General features: G+C 45.3%; 1 protein-coding gene across 3 annotated transcripts in view; it reads right to left on the bottom strand.

Annotated features, from left to right (window-relative positions):
- Nucleotides 1–25369, bottom strand: part of LOC121288264 (myosin-11-like) — a 167861-nt gene that overhangs the window by 114222 nt on the left and 28270 nt on the right. For all 3 annotated transcript variants that reach the window (XM_041206773.1, XM_041206771.1, XM_041206772.1), the window contains exon 3: nt 18759–18915. In XM_041206773.1, coding sequence (XP_041062707.1) covers nt 18759–18915 — 157 coding nt within the window. The remainder of the gene's footprint in view (nt 1–18758; nt 18916–25369) is intronic.

Raw genomic sequence — 25369 nt, 5'->3', positions numbered from 1 at the left:
AGTTGGACTTTGTTGGTCATGGGTTCATGGCAAATTGCCTGTTTTGCGAGACTCCCAGCTTCTTTCTCTTTGAAATGAATAGGTGTAAAACAAACTGGTCATGTGCTACGAGTCTGTTTTGCACTACTTGTGGAAAACAATTTCGCCCCAAAGTCCCTGTATAATACAGAATTAAATAGAACATTAATAATTGAATTATTGCTCAAGCATTTTAGATTAATGCAAGTTATCCAGTATTTAAAGAAGTTGAAGTCAGTCACACAAAAGAATTAAGAAAAAGTCACAAGGAATCTTTATAAAACGATATTATAGTGATAAGATTTCCCCCATTTCTCCAAGCACAGCTCTTGTGACAGCATTTGGCAACTTACTCTTGGAAGTTAATGGATATCATTCTTGAGGTGCCCATTAGGAGGGGACCTGTCAGAGATCTGCTCCTTGCTATTGATTTTCCCTCCCCATGTGGAAGGTACTGAGTGAAAGCCAGGCTTTGGGAAGTTTTCATTGAATCTAGCGCAGCCTTCTGCTGGAGTTAATCAGTGTTCCAACATGAATGAAGTTATGATTTAAATAGTCAACAACTACAACAACAACTTAGATTTGTATCGTGCCTTTAACATAATAAAACATCTGAAAGGCATTTCGTTACAGCGCTATGAAACAAAATTTTATGCCCAGCCACACAAGGAGATGTCTGGCTGGATGACCAAAAGCTTGGTCAAAGGCATGTCTTAAAAGAGGAAAGCCAGACAAAGTTGTATGATGTTGTATGTGTCTGCAGGCCACTGTAATGTAAAGGTGCTCAGCAGAGCAAGAGTTAATGTGGGACTGGAGAATAGCACCACCCACAGTATGATGTATAGAGTCACATGGTAATAGGCTCAATAGGACACTCTAGAAGCAGCCTACCTGCATGGTAGCAGCACCACGCGTGACAGTAAACTGGCATCTGTACATAGTTAAAGAATAACAATAAATGGTTCATGTTTAAACATAGGTCTCAATCTCATAATTGATGCACCACAGCAATGGCACCATAACACATGGTGAACAGGGGTATAAAACACAACAGCGGTCGGCTGTAGGGAGGGAATTCCAGAGCTTAGGGCCGAGGCAGAGATGTTTTATTCCAACCTAAAGTATGATTTAGTATTCAGATGGCACACTTCAGCTTGATCTAAGAATGCAGGTTTTTTGGTTCACAATAGTACTTTAGTCCTTGGAAAAGCCAATGGAACTGCAAAGATCCATAGCTTTCTGTCCACATTTAGATCTAAACTGTTTTGCTTCTTGCCTCTTCTGCAGGAACAACCACTAAATATAGCAGTCAGAAGCTATTGCCTGATTTTATTTGTATTTACCAAGATGTTAATGACTTCCTGTGTATACAGGCAACAGCAAATTAATTCCTGTAACTATCTGCAGTTTGCAGCATTTCCTATCTAAACTTTCTTGGTAGGCACGCAACTGGCAATAAATATGCTCAGTTTTTTGACTGGTGCTGTTACTTTCAAATACTTACAGTAAACCACAGTTCTATATAGCTTTCATTTATCACGCAGGCATCACCCTCTTTGGGAAAATCACCCCCATCAGCAGTTTCTATCAGTAAACTCGTGCCTTGGGAACGTTTTCCAAGTATTCCCCTGGGATCTGCAAATAAATGCTTAAACATTCCTCCAGTTTCCTGTTTATCTCCTGAATGTTTTGCATTGGCAATTTACAGTAACTTGGAATCAATGACTACCTTAAATGGAAGTAAAATAGGCACAAGGGATATTCAGTCTGCAACAGCTGATAGTTACTCCTGTGCATTTTGTTATGATAGTGGAAGATAGACTCCCTTCTGGTGAAGTAAGATTGATTAATGTTGTGAAATGGGTAACTTGGCAGCAGGTTGGAGTCCACCAATGTAACAAAGGATGGGTGAATGTGGAGTATCACCTACAGTTCCCATCGCAGCGAATTCTCCAACCAGGTGGAAGTGAGGATTTATCTATAAGAGGAAGGTATAAAGGGGGTGCCATCATACAGAACTCTTACAATGCGCCAAGCAGTGTGTTGTGGAGTATTAGGACCTGTGAGCTGGCTGTCTAAGCTCTTTAGCTGGGGAATGTGTGCAGGAGAAATCTAAAGAGCAAGAAGAGTAACAGATAATCTTAAAAATGACAAAGTTGGAGATGGCTGTGAATAATTTAGGAACATCCAGTGACCCCGCTGCACAATACTCAATACTAGTAGAGTACAGATAAAGAGCATTGTAACATTGGTTGGCAAGAACAGTCTAAAACTGAATAAACAGGAAAGAAAGTCAATTACACCCACTATTTGGCAAATTTGTAAGGCACCCTGCACACGTTATGATATACTGCTGTGCAAGTTATATATCAAATGGGATATATTATTGTTGGGACATTTCTGTGTTTATAAAAAGGTAAAACACAAAAGCTTTATTTTTAGTATAAGTTGCTATGACTTAACAACATCACACATTCTATTTTCTTGGAAAACATCTCTTCCTATGAGTTCATGTGAACTTGCTTGAGGAAAATTGGTAGAATTCGATAATGGATGTAAATTGCTTAACTGAGCAAGAAAGACCGACAAACAGAGATCAGAAGACTAGATTTGGAGTTTTACAACAGCGAAAAGGTAACTGAATGGGCACTGGAAATTATCCAGCAGGGCTACAGAGATAAAGTGGGGGAATGGGACTGTCTGGATTGGTGTACAGAGAGCCAGCATGGACTTGATGGGCCAAGTGGTCTTCTTCTATGCTGTAATGACTCTGTAACTGGCTTAAACTATTGCCCTTATGGTTTATGATGTCAGTGGAAACTTTCAACAGCAACTCACCCCCAGTCATCTCTTATCCCATGTTACATTGGTGAAAAATCCAATTCTGAATATTAGGTCAGAAGCTTCTCAGCAAAATCAATAGACTATTAATCATAGATATTTGTAATAATTCTCAAAAGATTGAAGTTGTGAGTTATGAAATATAAACCACATTGTTTACTTTTCCATGTAAAACTCCCAGAGTTTCTCCAGTAGGAGGTTCTGTGCTTGCATTAGTGGAGAATTGCTCTACTGATCTTCGGAGTGTTGTGGGAGGTCACATTTCCAGCAGACATTGGGGGCGCAGCAAGTCAGGAATCACATGCCAGCAGCATAGTAACAGGCTGCATGACTCTGTCCAATCCCATGGTCCATGTTTCTTTCTGACCAATTACTTTGTGCAATGGGGAGAAGTAGATATCTATGCTACTTGCTGAGCTTTGATCTGAGTAGGGTGGGTGTGTCCATATTCTCCATAATGGGGAGGGTTGTTGGTCTATCTTCCCTGCCGGACCAGGAGTGGGAGTAGGGAAGGATATATTTTTTCTCCTGGGAATAAGTAGGTTATATTAGGTTATATCATTAGGTTAGGTTTGATTCTTTTTTTATATCTTGGTTTCAAATTTAGAAGACCCCCCCATAGCAATATATCTTGGTCTGAAAAACAGGTTATTCAAGTATATATAAAAAATATTTTAAACTGGTTGAAGTGATAAATTAAAGCAAATATTTCACAGCATTAGAAGCAAATCCATCTTGTTTCTACACTAATTTGAAAATATGAACGATCAAGATTTATTTTAATTAATTTTTCCATTGCTGCTCAAGTGTTGGGGCATTTCATTTACAAACAGACTGTTTAAGAACAGAAAGTAAGTACACTTTTCCAATAACCAGCTAACTTTGAGTTAATGTTAATTGATTTGCCTCCCAATTTTTACCATCCTTGGCTGCTTAGCTTTGTCAGTAATTCTGCTTTCCCACTGACCAGATGTGTCTACTGCATCACTAACATAATCTAATAGTTCAATCACCGGGAAGCAACCAGTCGACAGATTTACCATATTAGGAAGAAACAGGATAAAAAGCCAGTCAGCAGCCTCCCTTCACTGCAGCCTTTTTCCCTCCAAGTTGCATTATCTAAACTGTGCTGGGTCAATCAAAGACCCTCTTTAAAAAAAAACCTCAGAAAGATTGAGAACTTATTTAAATTGTGCTGCTTTGCTCCACATTGGTCGGTTAGAAATATTTATTGTAAAATGACAATTTGAAACCAAGAAGATTTGAGAATGGTGTGGCAAATTGAACTTCTTTTTTTGTCCTGGTTGTGTTTTTACTTTCTATTCAATCTTGCACAAAATTTGTTCCAAGGGGATTATGCGCATAAGTCTTATTTGTGAGTAAACAACTGCCCTGCATGTATAAACCTCCTTCACCTCTTTGCGTTACCGTGAACAACGTTTAAATGAGCGGGAATCGGGAGGCAGATCGTAAACCCAGGGATGAACATGGAGACCTGCTTCTTTTCAAGATTTATGACATTGAGAAATGAGCGTTTTTTCCTACCAGAATATTGCTTTGCTGCAAAAGATTTGATTTGGCAGGTCAACCGGTCCATTTAACACACTGGCTTCCACTTGCACTTGGAGGAGATGGTTTTACCTTTCCTCATGCGTAAAGTTCTTGACAAATAATCAGCTAAATACAGCAGATCATTATCCAAACATGCTATGTCATGAAATTGCTGGAGTGGGATTGCTTCTGCAGTTCTTCACAAGAGCACTAGTAAGAGCAGGAGTAGACCATTCAGCCCATTGACCCTGCTCTGCCATTTAATTCGATCATGGCTGACCTTGGCCTTCAACTCCACTTTCCCGCCCACTCCCCATATCCCTTGATTCCCCGGGAGACCAAGACTCTGGGTATATCCCAGCCTTAAATGTATTCAATGGATAGAGAATTCCAAAGATTCAGAACCCTTTGAGTGAAGTAATTTCTCCTCATCTCAGTCCTAAATGATCAGCCCCTTATCCTGAGACTGTACCCCTTAAACTCCCCGAGTGGAAACAATCGCAGCGTCCACCCTATCAAGCCCCTTCAGAATCTTGTGTGTTTCAATGAGATCGCCTCTAAACTCCAGAGAAAAGCGACCCAATTTACTCAGCCTCCCATCATAGGACAACCCCTTCATCCCAGGGACCAATCTAGTGAACTTTCACAGTGCCGCCTCCAACACAAGTATATCTTTTCTTAAATGTGGAGACCAAAACTACAGACAGTAGCGGCCTCAACAAAACCCTGTACAACTCTGGCAAGACTTCTTTATTCCTGTTCTCCAATCCCCTTGCAATGGGGCCAAGATGCCATTTGCCGTCTTAATTGCTTCCTGCTCCTACATGCTGACTTTCTGCATTCCCTGTACAAACACACCCGAGTCCCTTTGAACATCAACACTTACAAGGTTCTCACCTTTTAAAAAATGTTCAGCTTTTCTATTCTTCCGACCAGAGTGAATGACCTCATACTTCTCTACATTAGAATCTATCTGCCATCTTGTTGCCCTGTTGTCTGCCCTGATGAGTACAAAATGAAAAGCTTTGACAGCATGTCTCTTTTTTCAGCAATACTCAAGTTCAGTATTACCAAGCGACTAAAAATGGATTGTTTTTTCTTCCACAAAAAGAAGGGGAGTAGCTAAAAGAAAAAGTGAATCCTGCTTTTTTGTAAACGGAACCTTGAAGAATGGTGCTTTTAAAGACCTGAAAGCAGATTGACCTCTAGGAATTAATGCAGGATATGGGATGAAGTGGCCTAAATTGGTGGAAAGAACCTACTTAAAACAGAAAGGTGGCATATCGGTAACATCCATGGACTAATATTCCAGAAGCCCAGACGACTGCTCTGGGGGTATGGGTTTCCCACCGTGGCAGTGGGTGGAATTTAAATTCAATTAATAAAACCTTGAATTGAAAGCTAGTCTTATTAATGGTGACCATGAAACCATCATTGATTGTTGTAAAACCCAATGGTCCACTAATGTCCTTTAGGGAGGGAAATCTGCCACCCTCACCCAGTCTGGCCTACACATGATTCAAGATCTGCACAGGGCCAGGGAGAGAAATCACCAGCTCCGGCGCTGCTCCTGTTTTCGGGCCCTCGGGTGTTTTAAGAGGCCAGAAAACAAAGACTAAATGGTTCACAATTGCATCTGTTTCGTGTCCAACAAGTCTGAAGATTCTTATTGCTGCTGCTCACTACAATATATTTTCAATATCTACAATGCAACACAACTTTATTGCGATATTTCAATATCTCAAGAAAACTCATTAAAAGCACCAAGATCGAATGGGATAATAGATAAATAGACAAAAGGACAAGATTGAAGTCAATGGAAAAGACTCTTGAGAATCGTGTGCAGTGTAAAACCAGTTACTGATTCACTATGAGCCCATTATGCCCTCCTGGCCTGCTATTCTCACCCCACAAAGCCCACTCACACTAAACTTCCATTAGCAACAAGATAAACAGAACTCCAGCCATGATTCCACCCTCTGTTCACAAGATAATTATGGATAACAAAGGCCCAGCTCATCTCATCCATCCCAGACTGACAGACAAACATACATATTAGGAGCAGGAGCAGGCCATTCAGCCCTTCAAGCCTGGTCTGCCAGTTGACAACATTGCCAGTGACTACAACTCAAAAGTACATAATTAGCTGTGAAGTGATTTGGGACTTTGTGCAAGATGCTGTATAAATGAATTTCTTTCATTACACCTGCTTGTAGGAGGCAGAGTGACTGCAGCAACGGTGAAATTGCAGTCCCAATGCTGATTTTCCAAGGGTAATTAATCACAGAGCAATCAACTGATGCTAGGAAAGTGACTAAGAAATCTTTACATTCACAAAAACAATTCAAATCTGTAGCTAATCTCATCCCAACACCCCGCTCTAACATCTCCCCAAACCTGCCTCCAACTTTCCCTGTAACCCCCCTGAAACTTTCCCTTAGACCCCTTCCAACCTTCCTTAAACCTTCCCCCCAACCCCTTCTCCAACCTTCCCCCAACCCCTCCTCCAACCTTCCTCCAACCCCTCCTCCAACTTTCCCTCCAAACCCTCCTCTAAACTTCCCCCAACACCACCAACCTTCCCCAACCCCTCCTCCAAATTTCCCCCAACACTCCAATCTTCCCCCCAAACCCCAACCTTCACCCAATTGCTCCTCCAACCTTCCCCCAACCCCTCCTCCAAATTTCCCCAACCCGTCCTCCAACTTTCCCTCCAACCCCTCCTCCAACTTTCCCTCCAACCCCTCCTCCAACTTTCCCTCCAAACCCTCCTCCAACTTTCCCTCCAAACCCTCCTCTAAACTTCCCCCAACACCACCAACCTTCCCCCAACCCCTCCTCCAACTTTCCCCCAACCTCCCCAATCTTCCCCCCAAACCCCCAACCTTCCCTCCAATCCCTCCTCCAACCTTCCCCCAACTCCTCCTCCAACCTTCCCCAACCCATCCTCCAACTTTCCCACCAAACTCTCCTCCAACTTTCCCTCCAAACCCTCCTTCAACCTTCCTCCAACCTTCCCCCAACCCCTCCTTCAACTTTCCCCCCAACCCCTCCTCCAACCTTCCCCCAACCCCTCCTCCAACTTTCCCTCCAACCCCTCCTCCAACCTTCCCCCAACCCCTCCTCCAACCTTCCTTCCAATCTCTACTCCAACCTTTCCCCAACCCCTCCTCCAACCTTCCCCCAACCCCTCCTCCAACTTTCCCTCCAACCCCTCCTCCAACCTTCCCCCAACCCCTCCTCCAACCTTCCTTCCAATCTCTACTCCAACCTTTCCCCAACCCTTCCTCCAATCTTCCCCTAGCTCCCCTCCAACCTTCCCCGCACCCCCAACCTTACCTCCAAATCCACTCCCCCCCCCCACTATGATAACTGCATGTGTTGTCTCTCCCTCCGGTCAACCACAGTCATGTGATGTACCGCGGGAGCTTTGACCAGTGAGCCCTTAGCGCGGGTAATTGGAGGGGGGTGGTGGGGTTTATCGGACAAGTTATCAGGTCTAGCTGCCTGACTCCTCGAAGCCTCCATAATAAAGTTTTACTGTTTTCTTATGAAACCCGTCTGCTCCATGGAATCATCACATTCAGCGACGGGGGTAAAATAGACTTCGACTCTGCACCTCGCTCTGTTACTGCGAGTATATCGAATTTTAAAAGCTACTCACCAGTCACGCCGCTGTTTGGAAGAATCGATCCATATGTAGCTAACATTGAAGTTTGGAGCCAGTATGTTGAGCGCCTTGGATTTTACTTTGTAGCAAATGAAATAACTGCAGAAGAGAAGCGGAAAGCGATCCTCTGACGTGTATGTGTCAGTAAAACATACAACCTGATTGGCAACCTGACGGACCTGAGCATGCCCAGTTCCAAGCCATATAGTGAGTTAGTGGGCCTAGTGAAATTACACTTCCAGCCAAAAACCATCCATGATAATGCAACACTTTAAATTTAATTCAAGAATACATGCCCTGGGACAGTCTGTCACAACCTCAAGCAGTTAACGGAATACTGCGACTTTGGGGACACATTAAACAATATGTTACAGGACAGACTCGAATGCGGGGTCAAGGATGATGCCATACAGTGCCGCTTGCTTGCCGAAATCAATATTGACTTTAAGCGCACCCTAGAAATCTCCCTCGCCATGGAAAGCACTGCAAAAGACACGCAGGCTTTGCAACACATGGATAATGGCGCCATACTTCATGTGGGGCAGGAACCTGCTACCAAGCATGGTGCAAAAACCAGACCGGCAGAATTAAAGCGTGATTCAACATCCACTGTAAGAAGCAATAAGAAGCCTAACAGAAAAGCTTCATCAACGACTTCAAGACTACACTGCTATAGATGTGGAGGTGACCATGGAGCAGATACCTGTAAATTTAGAGAGGCAGAATGTTATTATTGTCATAAGAAGGGACTCATGGTTAGGCAACGCTGAACAAAGGTGAAGCAGCTTGCAAGACGGCAAACAAAACATGATCGAGTAAACGGGTACAGCAAAGGCTGAAGCTGCTGATACTGATGTGTACTCCCTGTATAATGTAACTGCTGTGAAAACTGAGTCTATTATGGTGACAGTACAAGTAAATGAGAAGCCACTGCATTTGGAAGTGGATACTGGTGCCTCAACTACAGTGGTTGGACAGCACACTTTCAGGTACCTTCATGAAGGAAGACGACCAATTAACTCGGAGTGGACAACCGATAAGTTAAGAACTTACACGGGAGAATCTATTCAAGTTAAGAGCATCGTCACTGTTCCAGTCTCTTACAAACGACAAACAGCCCAACTGCCTGTAATAATCATAACAGGGGAGGGACCCAGTCTTTAGGTCAAGATTGGCTACAGAAGATAAAACTCGACCAGCCTGAGATATTTCACCTAAAATCAGTATTGTAAATATTCCCGTTCCACAAGAATTAGTGCTATTTTTGAATTCCTTAGGTTCTTCTCCTGTGTGTGTGAAACAAATTAGAAATTGGATGAACAGGGATCCAATATTGTCGAAAGTCATACACTTTGTTTTGTAAAGATGGCCAAACTCGGCTGTATCTGAAGAATTGAGACCGTTCCATGTCAGAAACACGGAATTAAGCTGTCAAGATGGATTTGTGTCGTGGGCTTAAAGAGTTGTGGTCCCATCACAAGGTAGAGAGCCACTCTTGACAGAGCTTCACAGTGCGCATCCAGGCATATCAAGGATGAAAATGCTTGTGCGAAGCTATGTCTGGTGGCCAGGAATTGACAGTGACATTGAAAGCATGGTCAAGCACTGTCTCCATTGTCAGCAACAACAGAAGTTGATTGTTTTGGCTCCTCTGCATCCATGGGAGTGTCTTGGTCGAACCTGGGTTTGACCACATATCGATTATGCAGGACCATTCCTAGGTACCATGTCCTTGATAATTGTAGATGCACATTCAAAATGGATGGGTGCATATGAAGTCAAATCGCCAACATCAAATGCAACTATCGAGAAGCTGCATCACTGCTTCAGCACGTGTGGCCTACCTGAAATTGTCATTTCTGATAATGGTACAGCCTTTACCAGCACCGGGTTTCAGAAATTTATGGATCCGAATGGAATCCGACAAATGAAGACAGCTCCTTGGCATCCCTCAACGAATGGTCTAGCCAAGGGGGCTGTACAATCATTTAAGTCTGGTATGAAAAAATTATCAGAAGGCACTCTGGAACCTCAACTTTCCCAGTTTCTCTTCAGTTATCGTACAACACCACACTCGGCTATGGGTTCAACGCCGTCAGAGTTATTAATGAAATGCCGTCTGCGCATACATTTACACTTGGTAGTTCCAAATTTAGAGGGGAAAGTAGCGCCGAACCAGAGTAATCAGAAATTTAACCATGCCATACACAATAAAGCTCACACATTCAGTGTAGGTGACACGGTATACATGCGAAATTTTGGACCCTGTTAAGCTCTGGCAGCCATTGTCTCAGAGGCTGGTCCATTATCTTTCCAAGTACAAGTGGGAGATAGAATCATCCATAAAGACGTAGATCACATCCGTGCCAGAGAGACATTCCAACAATTAACTGATCAACCTGTGATTAACATTGAACTGTTGACTTCTGAGTTGCGTGATCGACCCAGAACAGACATTCCAGATGTTTCAGAAGAATTGCCAAATCCTGAATTTCCTAGTTCCGATGATGTGACTCATAGCGCAGCTCCAGATCCTGTCGATCCTGTACAGGAACCTCCGGTGCTGGAGCTACACTATGAAGAGCACCTCAGAGACTTGACTTATAATCACCTGAAATTGTGTATATGTTTGTTGGAGGTTCAAATGTGTTTTGTAAAGAGTGATTGTAAAAAAGTTAAGGGGGAAGAAATGTGGCAACTGCATGTATCGTCCCTCCTTACCGTCAATCATGGGTCATGTGTTGTACTGTGGGAGCATCGACCAGTGAGCTTTTAGTGTGGGCAGTCCGTGTGTAGGTGGGGTTTCTTCAGACGAGTGAAAGCACTTGAGAGGTCTCCGTAATGAAGTTTTTCTGTTTCCTTACTAAACCTGTACACTCCATCGAGTCATCACACCCACCTTCTCCAATCCCTCCTCCAACCTTCTCTCCAACCTTCCCCCAACTCCCCACCTTCCCCAACGCCCCCTCCAACCATCTGCCAACCCTCGAGTCATTCAGCAGTAAAGTTCATCCTATCATGAGTTGGTGCAAACAGGTTCTATCTAATGGGATATCTGCAGCAACCTGGTTGAGAGCTCGCAGGCGAGTGCCACTACTTAGCCCGATAGTTTGACTAATCAAATGTTTGCACCTCTTCCTCGGCTGAATTTGTGGCCTAATCTTGCAGGAAGGCTAATTGACTCTGGCACTTTTTGGTTTTAGGGACTGCGTGGAAGATTATTTATAGTTAAAGTCAGCAACTTTCATCTTGGACAAAAAACAGCAAGTCATGCTGGATTCACAATGCGTGTACTTGACAAGAGTATTTTAATTCCCATTATCATTTGCTCAATGCCCATTACTCAAAAAGCTGAACTGAAAAACTTTTTTTACATAAATTGACAAATGGTGATTGGAGTCCTTCCTAATTAATATAAGGAACTGATTTATAGAGAATGAAGAGGTCTTCTACCCACAGTGACATTCTTAACCATTCATTCATAGCAGCGGGTGCTAGCAGCACAGCTTGGATATGGAACCTGTTGGCACCGGGACTCGGAGATTGTTTTCCAAACTTAGCAACAAATTTCTGACAATTGCCTTTTTATGGACTTCATGAAACACTCAAAGAATTGCTCGAGCTGCTTGCAAAGTAAACGGAATACAAGTCACTCATTGCATTCTCCACGCTTCTATCACGTGGTTCCAGATTAGTACCTTGACCAACCTCCAAAATAAACCCAATTCCCTTATTGCCAGGATTGCGAATTTGGGTTGAATGTGTTTATGCAGGTTTCATCACATGACCGGCTGCATTCAACTGTCCCATCCCCAGGTGCCTGCCATTGGTCACTTGCTCTTACAGCACCTTCTCATGCCAACTGGAAAGCGAAAAGTCTATTTATTGCACAATTGGATGGTTCGTGATTGTCAGTCAAACAGCCTTTTCTGCCCCCTCCAATATTTTTATAAACAAATAAATGGAAATCTTACATTGTATTAATAACAGAAACAAGCCATTTCTCCCCAACAAGTACATGCTGGTGTTTACATTCCAAACAAACCTCCTCTCACTCTTCGTCAGCACAAGTCTTCAAAATAAAAAAATCACAATTATTTTTAATGCCCCTCTGCTTTTTTTCTCCAGGATTACTTGCAGCAGTGACCTGGAGATTAATCTTCAATTTCTGGAGACTGGTCAATCCTGCAGGATGTTAACCCTACATAATACTCATTTCTGTGTCAAATTTAGTCCATTTGTTCCTTTATTTCCCTCTTCGTTCTAGATTTTTATCTTTTCACTTCTTGCTGTTCTCCATTTTGTCCAGCCATATTTGTGATTCCACTTCACATCCTACAGTGCTCAATAGTTAAGTGTATTTCTTTCTGTTTTACACAGGCCTGTCTAAGTATAGCCCAGAATGGGGCCCTTTAGTTTTTATACATGGGGAAAATATCTGAAATTGAGAATTCACTGTGTGAAGAGCCAAGTCCCGTCACATTTTGGTCAAAAGCATTATCCTAGCAAGCTCTGACAGATGCCATCTGTTTTTACATTACCACTCTGAGGTCTCACATTTGTGCTCGGTTAGATTGGGATCTGCCTCCCAAATTTATTTTTTTACCAGGAACCAGTAGGAGAGCACTGAAATTCTTTCCACATGGGCTGGATTGAGCTCTGGTTTCATTGATGAAAGTGCAGTATCCTAGGGTCATACTACTTTACTCTTCTCCTTCTATCATTGCAAGGAATATTAGATGAAATATGTCACAGCTGAGTAGTTAATATCACTCTAACTGCACCAGCAGCACTAATGGCTTTAGACAAGGTACATTATACTAAACTACTGTAGCTATCAAAGGTTCCAGTGCATGAAATTCTGAGAGGCGAAAGCAATAGATGTTGGATGTATGGTTTCCTTTAAATAATAGCTGATTTAATCTAGAATGACTCCACTTCCTAAGGCTCCCAAAACAACACAGTATAACTTTTAGAGTTTTCCAAACATTACTACATAATGGTGCTGCTTATCTGAAACTTCAGAGTTTAATAAACATCACTTACTCAATGTCTGTTTAAACTTCTATGGCCTGCCCCTTGAAAGATACCAGCTAACCATTTATCCTGATGAAAGGTCACAGAACTAAAACGTTAACTCTGTTTCTGTCTCCACAGATGCTGTCTGACCTGCTGAGTATTTCCAGCATTTTCTGTTTTAATTTCAGATTTCCAGCATCTGCAGTATTTTGCTTTTGTATTTATTCATCGGGCAGTTCGTGACTTCACCCATTAACAAGGAACGGTTTATGTTGATAGCTCAAGATTGTTGGTCATTTTCCGATGATATTCATGATGTTAATCTAAGTATTCATGAAATTTGCTGTTGTGTATCAAGCTGTAAATTACAGATATGCAATATATATTGGACATGAAGGCCTCGATTTTCACAACGATGGAGATGAAAATAGTGGAGGAGGCTGAAATCTGGAAGTCCCACCAACAAATGCAGCAACTACCATTTTAGACCATAAGACCATAAGACATAGGAGCAGAAATTAGGCCATTCGGCCCATCGAGTCTGCCCCACCATTCAATCATGGCTGATAAGTTTCTCAACCCCATTCTCCCGCCTTCTCCCCATAACCTTTGATCCCCTTACCAATCAAGAACCTACCTATCTCCATCTTAAATACACTCAATGACCTGGCCTCCACAGCCTTCTGTGGCAATGAATTCCATAGATTCACCACTCTCTGGCTAAAGAAGTTTCTCCTCATCTCTGTTCTAAAAGGTCTTCCCTTTTCTCTGAGGCTGTGCCCTCGGGTCCTAGTCTCTCCTACTAATGAAAACATCTTCCCCACATCCACTCTATCCAGGCTTTTCAGTATTCTGTAAGTTTCAATCAGATCCCCCCTCATCCTTCTAAACTCCATCAAGAATAGACCCAGAGTCCTCAAACGTTCCTCATATGTTAAGCCTTTCATTCCTGGAATCATTCTCGTGAACCTCCTCTGGACCCTCTCCAGGGCCAGCACATCCTTCTTGAGATACGGGGCCCAAGATTGTTCAAAATATTCTAAATGTGGTCTGACTAGAGCCTTATAAAGCCTCAGCAGCACATCCCTGCTTTTATATTCTAGTCCTCTCGAAATAAATGCCAACATTGCATTTGCCTTCCTAACTACCGACTCAACCTGCAAGTTAACCTCAAGAGAATCCTGGACTAGGACTCTCAAGTCCCTTTGCACTCCAGATTTCCGAATTCTCTCCCTATTTAGGAAATAGTCCATGCCTCTATTCTTCCTACCAAAGTGCATGACTTCACACTTGCCCACATTGTATTCCATCTGCCACTTCTTTGCCCATTCTCCTAACCTGTCCAAATCCTTCTGCAGCCTCCCCGCCTCCTCAATACTACCTGTCCCTCCACCTATCTTTATATCATCTGCAAACTTAGCCAGGATGCCCTCAGTTCCTTCATCTAGATCATTAATGTTAAAAGTGAAAAGTTGTGGTCCCATCGTGGGTGTAGGAACAGGGGCAGGGTTTTTTGCGTACGCATTTCGTGGAGGCAGATGCCCATATAAAACAACAGCTGCCACCAGTCATGTCTGATTTTTGTCAGTCAGGAGCAGGGAATACGATGTGTGCAAATTGGACCTGGTAGGAGCAGGTCTAAATTTTGTGGAGTCCTTTGGAGAGGTGGGGTACCCTTTTGGATATGGTCACAGAACACCATTGAGGGAGGTAGGCTGCCCTTTGGGAGAGTTAGGATTCCCTTTGGGAATTCGAAAAGTGGACATGAATGTGCGTAAAAAGTACGTAAGCTCATTGGACCTGCCAACAGAGCTGTCAAAAGTGTCAAAAGTAACTGTCAAGCCGTCAAAGGCATTTAAAACTCCTGCCCTTTGAATCTTTGAAAAAAATCATGTAGAATGTTAAAAAAAAATCATTGCTTGCTAATTCACTCTGTTGACATTAGTCTGAGAGCTATCATTACTGGATTAGTGCTGCATGACTGATTTCACAATCTTCCATTATCAGAATGGGGTGCCTGCCATTTCGCAGTTTGATTGACAGTTACAAATGGTTACTGACTCTTTGAAGTAGGTCTATAAATGATCATTTTTATAAGGGATCATGTAGTTAAAGGAATGTAAATGTAGTGAATAGGTTTTTATGAATAACAGTGCTTTGTCAAAAAAAAGTCTGCAATAGACACTTAAGTACTTTATTTTATCTCATTGCAGCATGGCCTGAGGTTTGCTCATGGTGGAATCTGTCTGAGTTGGCATGGCGGGTGTAAGGGCTCGGGGGGCTAGGTGGGGGCATGGTGGCTATAAAGGGCCATGGTGGTGGATGGGGGTCATGGATTGATGTCGAGGATATAAAGAGCCACAGGGTGGTTAGGGGGCATAGGTTGGCATGGAAGGTATGGGGGCCATGAGAGATGGGAGAGGGAGTAGTTTGGTATGGGGTAGCATGCCTGGAGAAAGCAGAGCGTATGGGGGAAGGACGGGATGGAGAGGGGTGAGGGCTGTTTTATGTTTTATTGTTTTATTTTTTAAACTGTGACGCAGTGCTGGTGCACCGAGGCAGGACTCTGCCCAGCGAGTCTCCGCACCCAGCAGCCTCTGCACTCATTCTGGTTTCTGATTTCACCTCAACAAGCACTCCCCCCCCACTACCCTCCCACCCCCACCTCACCCCACCCTGACAGAAAACCAACTTTCAGGAGCACTTTCTCCCGGGTTGGGTTTGTGGAGCCGACAATTGTCCTGACTCTGTGTTCCTGATCTGGGAGTGAAAATTCAGACCATAGTTAGTAACACTCCTTGAGGAGACTCATTCTGTATTAACTACATGGAAAATTGGATGAAGGAAATGTGATTGAAGGTACACGGGAACAGGGTGGTTGAATGTGAGTTGGATTATTTGGTAGAGGGGTAACATCGAGATGGACTTGTTGGGAGAAATAGTCTGTTTTCCTGTTATTACTTCTCTGGCATGGTTATTACTAGTATACAAACCAATTCACGACTAAATAAAACTCAAAATTAAGACATGATAACTACTGCCTCAAAAAGCCTGCCTCCAACACTAACTGCAGGGATAGCATGGATTTTTCCCTCTCAAAGATTGAGATCTTCCATTGACCTGCCTCATCATTAAATACCTCCTGATCACACTAACCCTCCTTCATCCCTTCATCACCCCTGTCACTCTACAGTTTCCGTTCCATCTACTATTTGTCTTCTTCAAGCTCATATTTTCCATGAGGTCAAACTCTTGCCACATGATTGCATTGAACGAACTGTTCCCCAATCGATTACATTCCCTGGCCCCAATATGAACCAATATTATTAGTGACCCTTTGTTTAGATGCTATCCTTCACCCTTTCAACAACTCACATTGAGACCTTTCCCCAAAATACCTATTCTTCACTCATTCATCACCTCCAGATACCACCCAATCTTCCTTTCCTCTCCAATGTCCACATATCCCAGTTCTGTGTTTACTTCTTCCAGGCTTCCTTTGCAAACTGTTTTAGCCCCATTTCTACCTTGCTCACAGACTCTCTACTTGCCTGGATGAGTGCAGCTCCAACAGCATTCAAGAAACTCAACACCATCTAGGACAAAGCAGCCTGCTTAATTGGTACCCCATCCACCACCTTCAACATTCACTCCCTCCACCACTCCACTCACAGTAGCAGCAGTGTGTACTGTCTACAAGATGCACTGCAGGAACTCACCAAGGCTCCTGAGGCAGCATCTTCCAAACCCATGACCTCTACCATCTAGAAGGACGAGGGCAGAAGATACATGGGAACACCACCACCTGGAAGTTCCCCTCTATGTCACTCACCACCCTGATTTGGAAATATATCGCCGTTCCTTCACTGTCGCTGGGTCAAAATCCTGGAACTCCGTCCCTAACAGCACTGTGGGTGTACCTACAATACATGGACTGCAGCGATTCAAGAAGGCAGCTCACCACCACCTTCTCAGGGGGCAATTAGGGATGGGCAACAAATGCTGGCCTAGCCAGCGATGCCCACATCCCATGAAAGAATAAATTTTAAAAAGCCTAAGATCTCACTGGTCAAAGTCACCAGTGGTAAAATCACCAATCACTGCGTATTTTTCCTCCTCATTCTTCTCTGTGACATTCAACACATTGAACCATACAATCCTACTCTACTGTCTCTTCTTTATAGTTTTCTACCACGGAACTGTGCTTGTTTGTATGGTTTCACTCCTACCTGTTCCAATGCAGATAAGACATCGAAAGAAATAGTTTCATTCCATCCCTGCAAGGGCACTTGTCATTTGCTACTGTCACATCCTTTTCCTTTACCTTAAAGGCCATTTCCCATTACCAGGTGCTCTGTTTTCATACATACATCGACAGTAGCCAGTTTTACCCTTCACCCCTACCCTGGGCCACACAGCCACCACTTGTCTGCCCCATGCCATGAAATGAGCCTGATTTTCATCCCACTGAATCAGGAAGAATGAAGCCATTGCTTTTTTGTCACTGACTTCCTTACCCTTGCTTGGGCAGGTCTAAGCTATGCACAACTCCTGTAGTCAGTTGATTTTATAACTCCATATCCTAAATGTCATTAAGGCTTTCACATCTGAAACATTGTCCATCTCTGTCCCTATTACATTCCCACTGCTGCTGCAACCCTTATCTATGTCTCACCATCTCTAGGCTCAATTTCTCCAATGCCCTCATTGCCAGCCCATAACTACAAATCATTGAAAGCTCTGCTGCCTACACCCTCAGTAACCCCTCATCCATCATTCCTATGCTCCCTGCTCTGTAGTGAATACGTATCTTCCAACAACTCAAATATCAAATCATTATCTTTATCTTCAAACTTCTCTGGTCTCCTGAGCAACCCTCATCCTTCAACTTCACTATTACTGGTGAAGGCTTCAGTCATCTGAACTCGGCTTGATGGAGCTCCTTCCTTAAATTTCCCCAAACTGCCAAGTCCTTTTTCAAAACCCATTTATTTGAAGAAGCTGCTGGTTATCTCTTTTAACTCTCCCACAGAGGGTTGATTCTACTCCTCTCTTAAGCACCTTGGAACATTTTTCTATGTTAAGGATGCACACGAGTTGCTGTTGTTATGTAAAAGATAACAGAGACAGATTTTAAAGCTGTAATCTAATCCCAGAGCTAAGGTCGTGACATCTTTTGTATCGATTATAATTTGTAATCATTTCAGGCTGTCTGTTATTTACCACTTTTTAAAAATACAACAAACATATGAATGCATACCAGACATCATGTTTTATAGTCTTATCGCAACAGTACTGAGGAGAAATTTCAAAAAATAATTATACATTACGACAGTTACCAAAAGAGGTCAAAAGTAACAAATCAATTTACTGTCGTTTACAAGACTGACAGTATTGTCTACCCCAGTCATGGTTTCTTCTGATAGTTTCTTGCTATTGGAGTTGATTAGAACAGTTCCAAGAATCTGTAACACTAAAAGTTAATACTGCAGTAATTATAGTTCTTCTGCTTTGTATGAATCTGCTGAATGTTTGTGTGGAGAGTTAAGTGACTGCATCCTAAACTGTCAGGAGCTTTTGTTGCAGGTCGAATCACAAAAACCTTCCGGTACCAGATTCAGTGGCAAAAATATAATGCAGGCCTGCTGTTACATCTTACCTTGCAGCATGCTCCTGTACGCTGTGTCTGCGATAGCGTAAATGTGTGGTGGCATCTCATGTCGCTTCTTCCCTTTGTACATTTCTACAATCTTCTCACTGTAGATGGGCAGCATTTTGTATGGGTTTACGACAACACAGAAAAGACCTGAGTATGTCTGAAAAGGAGGAATAAAAAAATGTCCGTTTGTACTGTCATTCAGAGGCTCTAAAATCAGGTGATTAATGGTCAATAAATATATTCAGGAGCTTTACAGAGTTTTATTTTTCTATTAGGCGCTTCCTGTCATCTGATAAAAAAACAACCTTGTTAGTATAAGCCCCTGGTTTTGTTTTTCTAAAATTCAAATTCATTTTCGCAAGAGATACGCTTAATCTCAGATGCCAAAATTGCGGCAGCTGTTTTCACAGTCCAGAAAATAAAAGCGAACTCAAAATTAGTGCAGCATTGCCAATGTTTTATAATCGTACTGAAGGCCTGTGCTCCAGAACCTGCCACACCCCTAGCTAAGCTGCTCCAGTACAGCTACAACACTGGCATCTGCCCAGCTATGTGGAAAATTGCCCAGGTATGTCCTGTACACAAAAAGCAGGACAAATCCAACCCGGCCAATTACTGCCCCATCAGTCTACTTTCCATCATCAGTAAAGTGATGGAAGGGGTCATCAGCAGTGCTATCAAGTACCACATGCTTAGCAATAACCTGCTCCCAGGCACTCAGTTTGGGTTCTGCCGGGGTCACTCAGCTCCTGACCTCGTTACAGCCTTGATCCAAACATAGACAAAAGTGCTGAATTCAAGAGGTGAGGTAAGAGTGACTGCCCTCGACATCAAGGCAGCACTTAACTCCGAGTGTGGCATCAACGAGCGCTAACAAAACTGGAGTCAATGGGAATCAGCGGGAAAATTCTACACTGTTTGGAGTCATACTTCGCACAAAGGAAGATGATTGTGATTGTTGGAGGTCAATCATCTCAGTCCCATTGCGTCACTGCAGGAGTTCCTCAGATTGGTATCCAAGGCCCAACCACCTTCAGCTGTTTCATTAATGACCTTCTCTCCATCATAACTGGGGATGTTCGCTGATGATTGCACAATGTTCAGCACCTTTCATAACGCCTCAGATACTGAAGCAGTCCATGCCCGTATGCAGCAAGACTTGGACAACATTCAGGCTTGAGCTGATAAGTGGCAAGTCACATTCACACCACACAAGTAGCAGGCAATGACTATCTCCAACAAGAGAGAATACAGCCATCTCCACTTGATATTCAATGGCGTTACCATCACTGAATCCACTATCGACATCCTGGGAGGTACCATTGACCAGAACTGAACAGGACCATCCACATAAATACTGTGGCTACATGAGTCATGCAACCAGTAACTCACCTCCTAACTCCCCAAAGCCTGTCCGTCGTCTACAAGGCACAAGTCAGGAGTGTGATGGAATACTCCCCACTTGCCTGGATGAGTGCAGCTCCAACAACACTCAAGAAGTTCAACACCATCCAGGATGAAGCAACCCACTCAATTGGCATCACATCCACAAATATTCACTCCCTCCACCACCGACACACAGTAGCAGCAGTGTGTACCATCTATAAGATGCACTGCAGGAATTCACCAAGGCTCCTTTGACAGCACCTTCCAAACCCATGACCTTTATCACCTAGATAGACAAGGACAGCAGATAAATGGGAACACCACTACCTGGAAGTCCCCCTTCAAGCCACTAACCATCCTGACTTGGAATTATATTACCCTTCCTTCACTATTGCTAGATTAAGATCCTGGAACTCCCTCCCTAACAGCACTGTGGGTGTACCTACACCACAGGGACTGCAGCGGTTCAAGAAGGCAGCTCACCAACACCTTCTCAAATGCAGCTACGGATGGGCAATAAATGCTGGCCCAGCCAGCGACATCCAAATCCCATGAAAAAATAAAAAAGACTTTATACACTTCAAAATCAAGTGATAGGAATATATATAGAATGCAAAATATTATATTTCTAAACCTCAAAAAGCCTCAATATTTTCCTAGTCATCTCTTAATTTCTTTATAATTCATGTTGAAACCACAAATATCCTTTAATATTATTTCTGGTTGGAAAAGTGATGACTTTTTGTTTTAGGGAGGATCTTTTTATTTTCCAATGGGCGAAATCGTCCCAGATTTGTAACAAGTGTGGTAGTGAGTGGGAAAAACTATGTTTTATCCACCGGCCGCAATGGTGGCTTTTCACACTGGATCGTCCCAATCTAGCAATAACGCATTAATTATGGATTCCTGGGAAAAACGCTGTTTCCATGGTAGCCGGGCTCTCATTCACCCACCACGCCATCACCTCGCCGCTTCATCACGCCGGGAGCCATATTTAAAGTCCAGCCGCGCGCATACCTCTCAGCGCTTCCAGCCCTACACTGCTGTTAAAAAACATGGCCCCTAGAGGCAAAAAGACTGCAGCCCCCAGGCTCAATGACGCTTCCCTCGAGCACCTTTTGGACGCAGCAGAGGTTCACCACCATGTCCTCTACCCCCGACCTGGCAACAGGATGGGCAGCAACATCACCAACCTGGCTTGGGAGGCGGTGGTAGCAGTGGTCACCTCAATGCCCCGCAAAAGAGGACAGCCACCCGGTGCCACAACAGGGTGAATGGTCTCATCTGTTCCGCCAGGGTAAGTCACTCTTCTCATCACTCTCAACTCACACACTCACAAACCCATCACACACCCACAGGGATCTCACACCTCCAAGGACAACACCACTAATTCTCACACACACCCTCACATCTCCATCAGGCTCATGTCCTCTGGAGCTTGTGTCCAGATCCTGTCCATGGCTCCGCTCACCACACAAACATTCCCCTCAGTGCCATGTGTCCTGCTCACACTCTCTCCATCTGTTTCCATGCAGGAGAAGCTGGCTCACATCAGCAGGGAGAGCACCCAGACCGGGGATGGAGTGGCCCACATTAGGCCCCTCACTCACTTTGAGGAGTGAGCCATCGCGCTGACTGGTGAGAGTATGGACCGTGTCTGTGCTGACAGTGAGGTCAGTGGTGAGCATCCTTGTGAGGATCCTGCATCACATCATCCCTCTCTCAACGCAACTGTGAGTGCTCTCTCTCCTGCTTTTGACTCTGCTGCCAGGCACTAATTATCTCTTCTTTGGGTCACAGGGAGCTCTGTCAAGTGACCGACACCCTCTGCCAGCCAGTCTCTCAGCTCCATCCAGGTCCTCACCTCCAGCCAAGAGGACACCTCCTCCATTGTAGAGCTGGAAATAAGCAGCCTGGAAGACCTGTCACAGCACTTACCCACACCCTCCACCAGCGCAGAGACACACACCTCGGTGGGACCTAGATCTAGAGCAGGCTTGAGTTCACAATGTGGTGGTCAGTATGGGCATGTGTCTGCAGCAGGAGGAGGCAGGTTCAGCCGAGCTCCCCAGCACTCAGAGGACCGCTGGAGAAGAGGCATCTGTGAGGTCCGAGTTAGATGATGAACCTCTGGATTTGGCCTTTCAACTCATCGTGGAGTCAGCAGAAGGCCGGGAACATCACACAGAGCTGTTGGGAGCCCTCACCAAGTGGCTCATGAGTTGGAGGAATGTGTCCACCTGCTCTCTGATGTGCATATGGAGGTCTCCATGGGGAGGATGGCGGACGCCATGGAGACCCTGGTCCAGCAGAACGTGGGGATGTGTGCAGACCTGCTCTCCATCGCGGGAGCCATGGGTGAGTTCCTACAGTGGCAACGTGATGGGGAAACGGGGCACCTCAACATTCTTCCAGGTGCTCCTTCTCCTCAAGGAGTCAGGCCAGGACACCTGAAGGGAGGAGGAGTAGCAGCTGGACACCCCTGGGTCATCCACTCACGAATCTCAGAGGTTGTCTGCTCCCTTCACGTCCCCTTTCTCTGTGAGCCCCTCAACCTCGTCCTCTGTCACCACAGAGGCAGCAGTTGGGCCACAGCAGGATAGCCAGAGCAAGCCGGGGCCCTCAAGGCCTCGATTCTCCACAGGACCCACACCAAAGTCATCAGCGGCAGGAGAGCCAACCATTGCATAGGCTGTCTCCACACCTGCTGCGGATGTCAGGGCAGCACCTAGAAAGCTAAGGCGTTCAAAAGTTAAGACATTCTGATCACCATTGGTTGCACGGGTGAACACATTTTGTCACTTTACAATCCGGAAATATATTTCAGCACTTTCAGTGAAAAATGTGTAATGGTGTCTTTCGGCTTCATTGACAGACTTCGTGAGTCCTCCCACTGTATCCCCCACCCACCCCTCACCCCTCACCCCTCACCCCTCACCCCTCACCCCGCCACCAGCAGTTCAGCTGCATGCAGCCAGCCCACAAGTGATTCTGGAGGGAGGAGTGTGTGTGTGGGGCAGGGCATTTCAGAGCCTTGTGCGAGCGCTCTCTCTCTCCCACACGTGGATCCTTCACGTATCACACTCACCTCAGTGTCCCGAGCATTTTCAGTGCTGCCTGCTGGGGATCACTTTCAGTTGTCCATCTGAGCTGACCTGCATCTCCGCTTGTCCAATGATCACCCTCCCATGCAGCACCTGATCTCACTCACCACGACTCTTGTTTCACTTTCAATTTAGTCAGTGAGGTAGTAATAGTTTTTCTTTCATACCCCCATCCTTTCCCTTCCTGCAGTCACCCATTTCCGTTCCCCCATCACTGTTGACCACCCCCCCACCCCACCCCGCCACTGGTATCACCTTCCCCCCCCTCCGTGACCAACCAGTCACAACCCTTTTTCTTTGGGGATGTCCAGGGAAATGTGCACATTCCCTTCCTCCCTGAAAATCCCACCCCCCATCTACATTAACCTCCCCGTTCTCCTCCTTCCCACCCCCAGGGTCCATGTCTGCCTCCGTGCCCCCACTAACCACTCTCCTCATCCCTTCTCTCGATACAGTCGAACCCTCACCCTACTGCCTCACTCTGCCCTCGGTCATTCTCATCATTCCCTCCTACCATGCCCACCCTCAGTTCACTCCTTAGTCATGGACTCATCAGACCCCTCCCTTGCACATTCACCTGGACCTGCCCCTACTCTGGGCTCATTCCCCCCTTGGAAACTCTTCCCCCTTGGAATTCCTTCCTTCTGGAATTCCTTCCCCCCAGACTCCCCCCCAGCTTAGTTCTACCCCCACCCCTTGACTCCCTCCCCCGGTCTCCCCACCCACCCCCCACAGTCCCCCCCCTTAGTCCTACCCTTTCCTGACTCCTTCAGACACCCTTACTTCTTCCTCCAGCCTTACTCCCTCCCCTCTCTGCAATCCTTCCTCCACCCTTACTACCCCCCTCCTCACACTCCTTCCTCCCCCTCCCCCGGACTCCTGCCTCCCCATGGATTCCTTCCCCCCTCCGAGCTCCTTCCCTTACACCTTCCACTCCCCTTACACCTACCTCCCCAGTTGCCGTCTTCCTCCACTTTACCCCCTCCTCCCCTGTAGTCCCTCCCCCCTCCCAACCTCCCCGACACCTTCGTTCTCCCCCTCCCAACCTCATCCACCCAACGCCTTCATACCCCCCCATCCCAACCTCACCCCCTCCCCGACACTATTTCCTCTCCCAGTCGATCCTAGACCTTCCTCTCCCACCCTCCCCGGTACATCTTCCTCTCCTAAGCACAGCTGGACCTTCCTCTCCACCCCCTTGACCATCATCCACTGTGAGCAGACCCTCAACGACGATATCCCGACTTCCGTGAGCTGCTTCGCAGCAGAGCCATGTCCGTGAGAATCCACCCAGCATGCCATGGACGTTCCTCCTGGGTACCGTTGCTGTCGGGCTCCAGCACCTTCTGCCCCTCGGATGCCCGTGGTGTGATCAAGGCCCTGGTGGTAAGTCCTGACTTCTGCGCGTCACACTTGGCAAGGCGTGTTCTGCACCGGCGTGTTTTCCCACCAACGTGGGGGGACAATTCCAGGGGGTGGGAGGGGGGCGTTGTGGGGACAATTCTGACGGGCTAGCCTTATGGGGATGTATTACAATGAGGCTCCCGACGTTCGATGGAGGAAAACGCGACCCGCCGTCGATGGGCTGAGCGGACAATCGCAAACATGGTTTCATGAGGTGGTGGAACCAATTTCGGGGCCTTCTCGCCATATTGTCCGCTCACACCGCCAGACAGGCCCAACACCAGCGGGCAAGGAAAATTCCGCCCAACGTTTCAAAGAAAATCTAAAATGAAACGGAATCTTATAAACCTGCTGTTGATGGTAGTCATACATGTACCTAACAAATTACTAACGAGTTTTATTATCTGACCCGTTTAACCATTTCTGTCATGAAACCCTTTAAAGAATGAGCTGTGCCCTAACAACCCTTTTAAAAACCAAACAGGTAAAGATAATTAGGATTCAACTTGGGCAGGATTTTCTCATCAGGCAGAAGCGGTGGGACAGGCCCAGGAATGGCCATAAGACTCACCCTCCCCCACCCCCCCCCACCCCTCAACCCCCCCCCCACCCACCACCGCCCGTGATCGGGCTCTGACCCGCGATTTCACTCTGGCTGGCCAGCGTGAAACAGGCGCTGAGACCCTCAGTGCTGCAGGGGTGGGGTGCGGGAGGAGC

Source organism: Carcharodon carcharias, chromosome 15, assembly GCF_017639515.1.
Source record: "Carcharodon carcharias isolate sCarCar2 chromosome 15, sCarCar2.pri, whole genome shotgun sequence".
Lineage (NCBI taxonomy): Eukaryota > Metazoa > Chordata > Chondrichthyes > Lamniformes > Lamnidae > Carcharodon > Carcharodon carcharias.
Note: the sequence above shows the minus strand (reverse complement) of the source record. Positions and strands in the feature narration are given on the sequence as shown.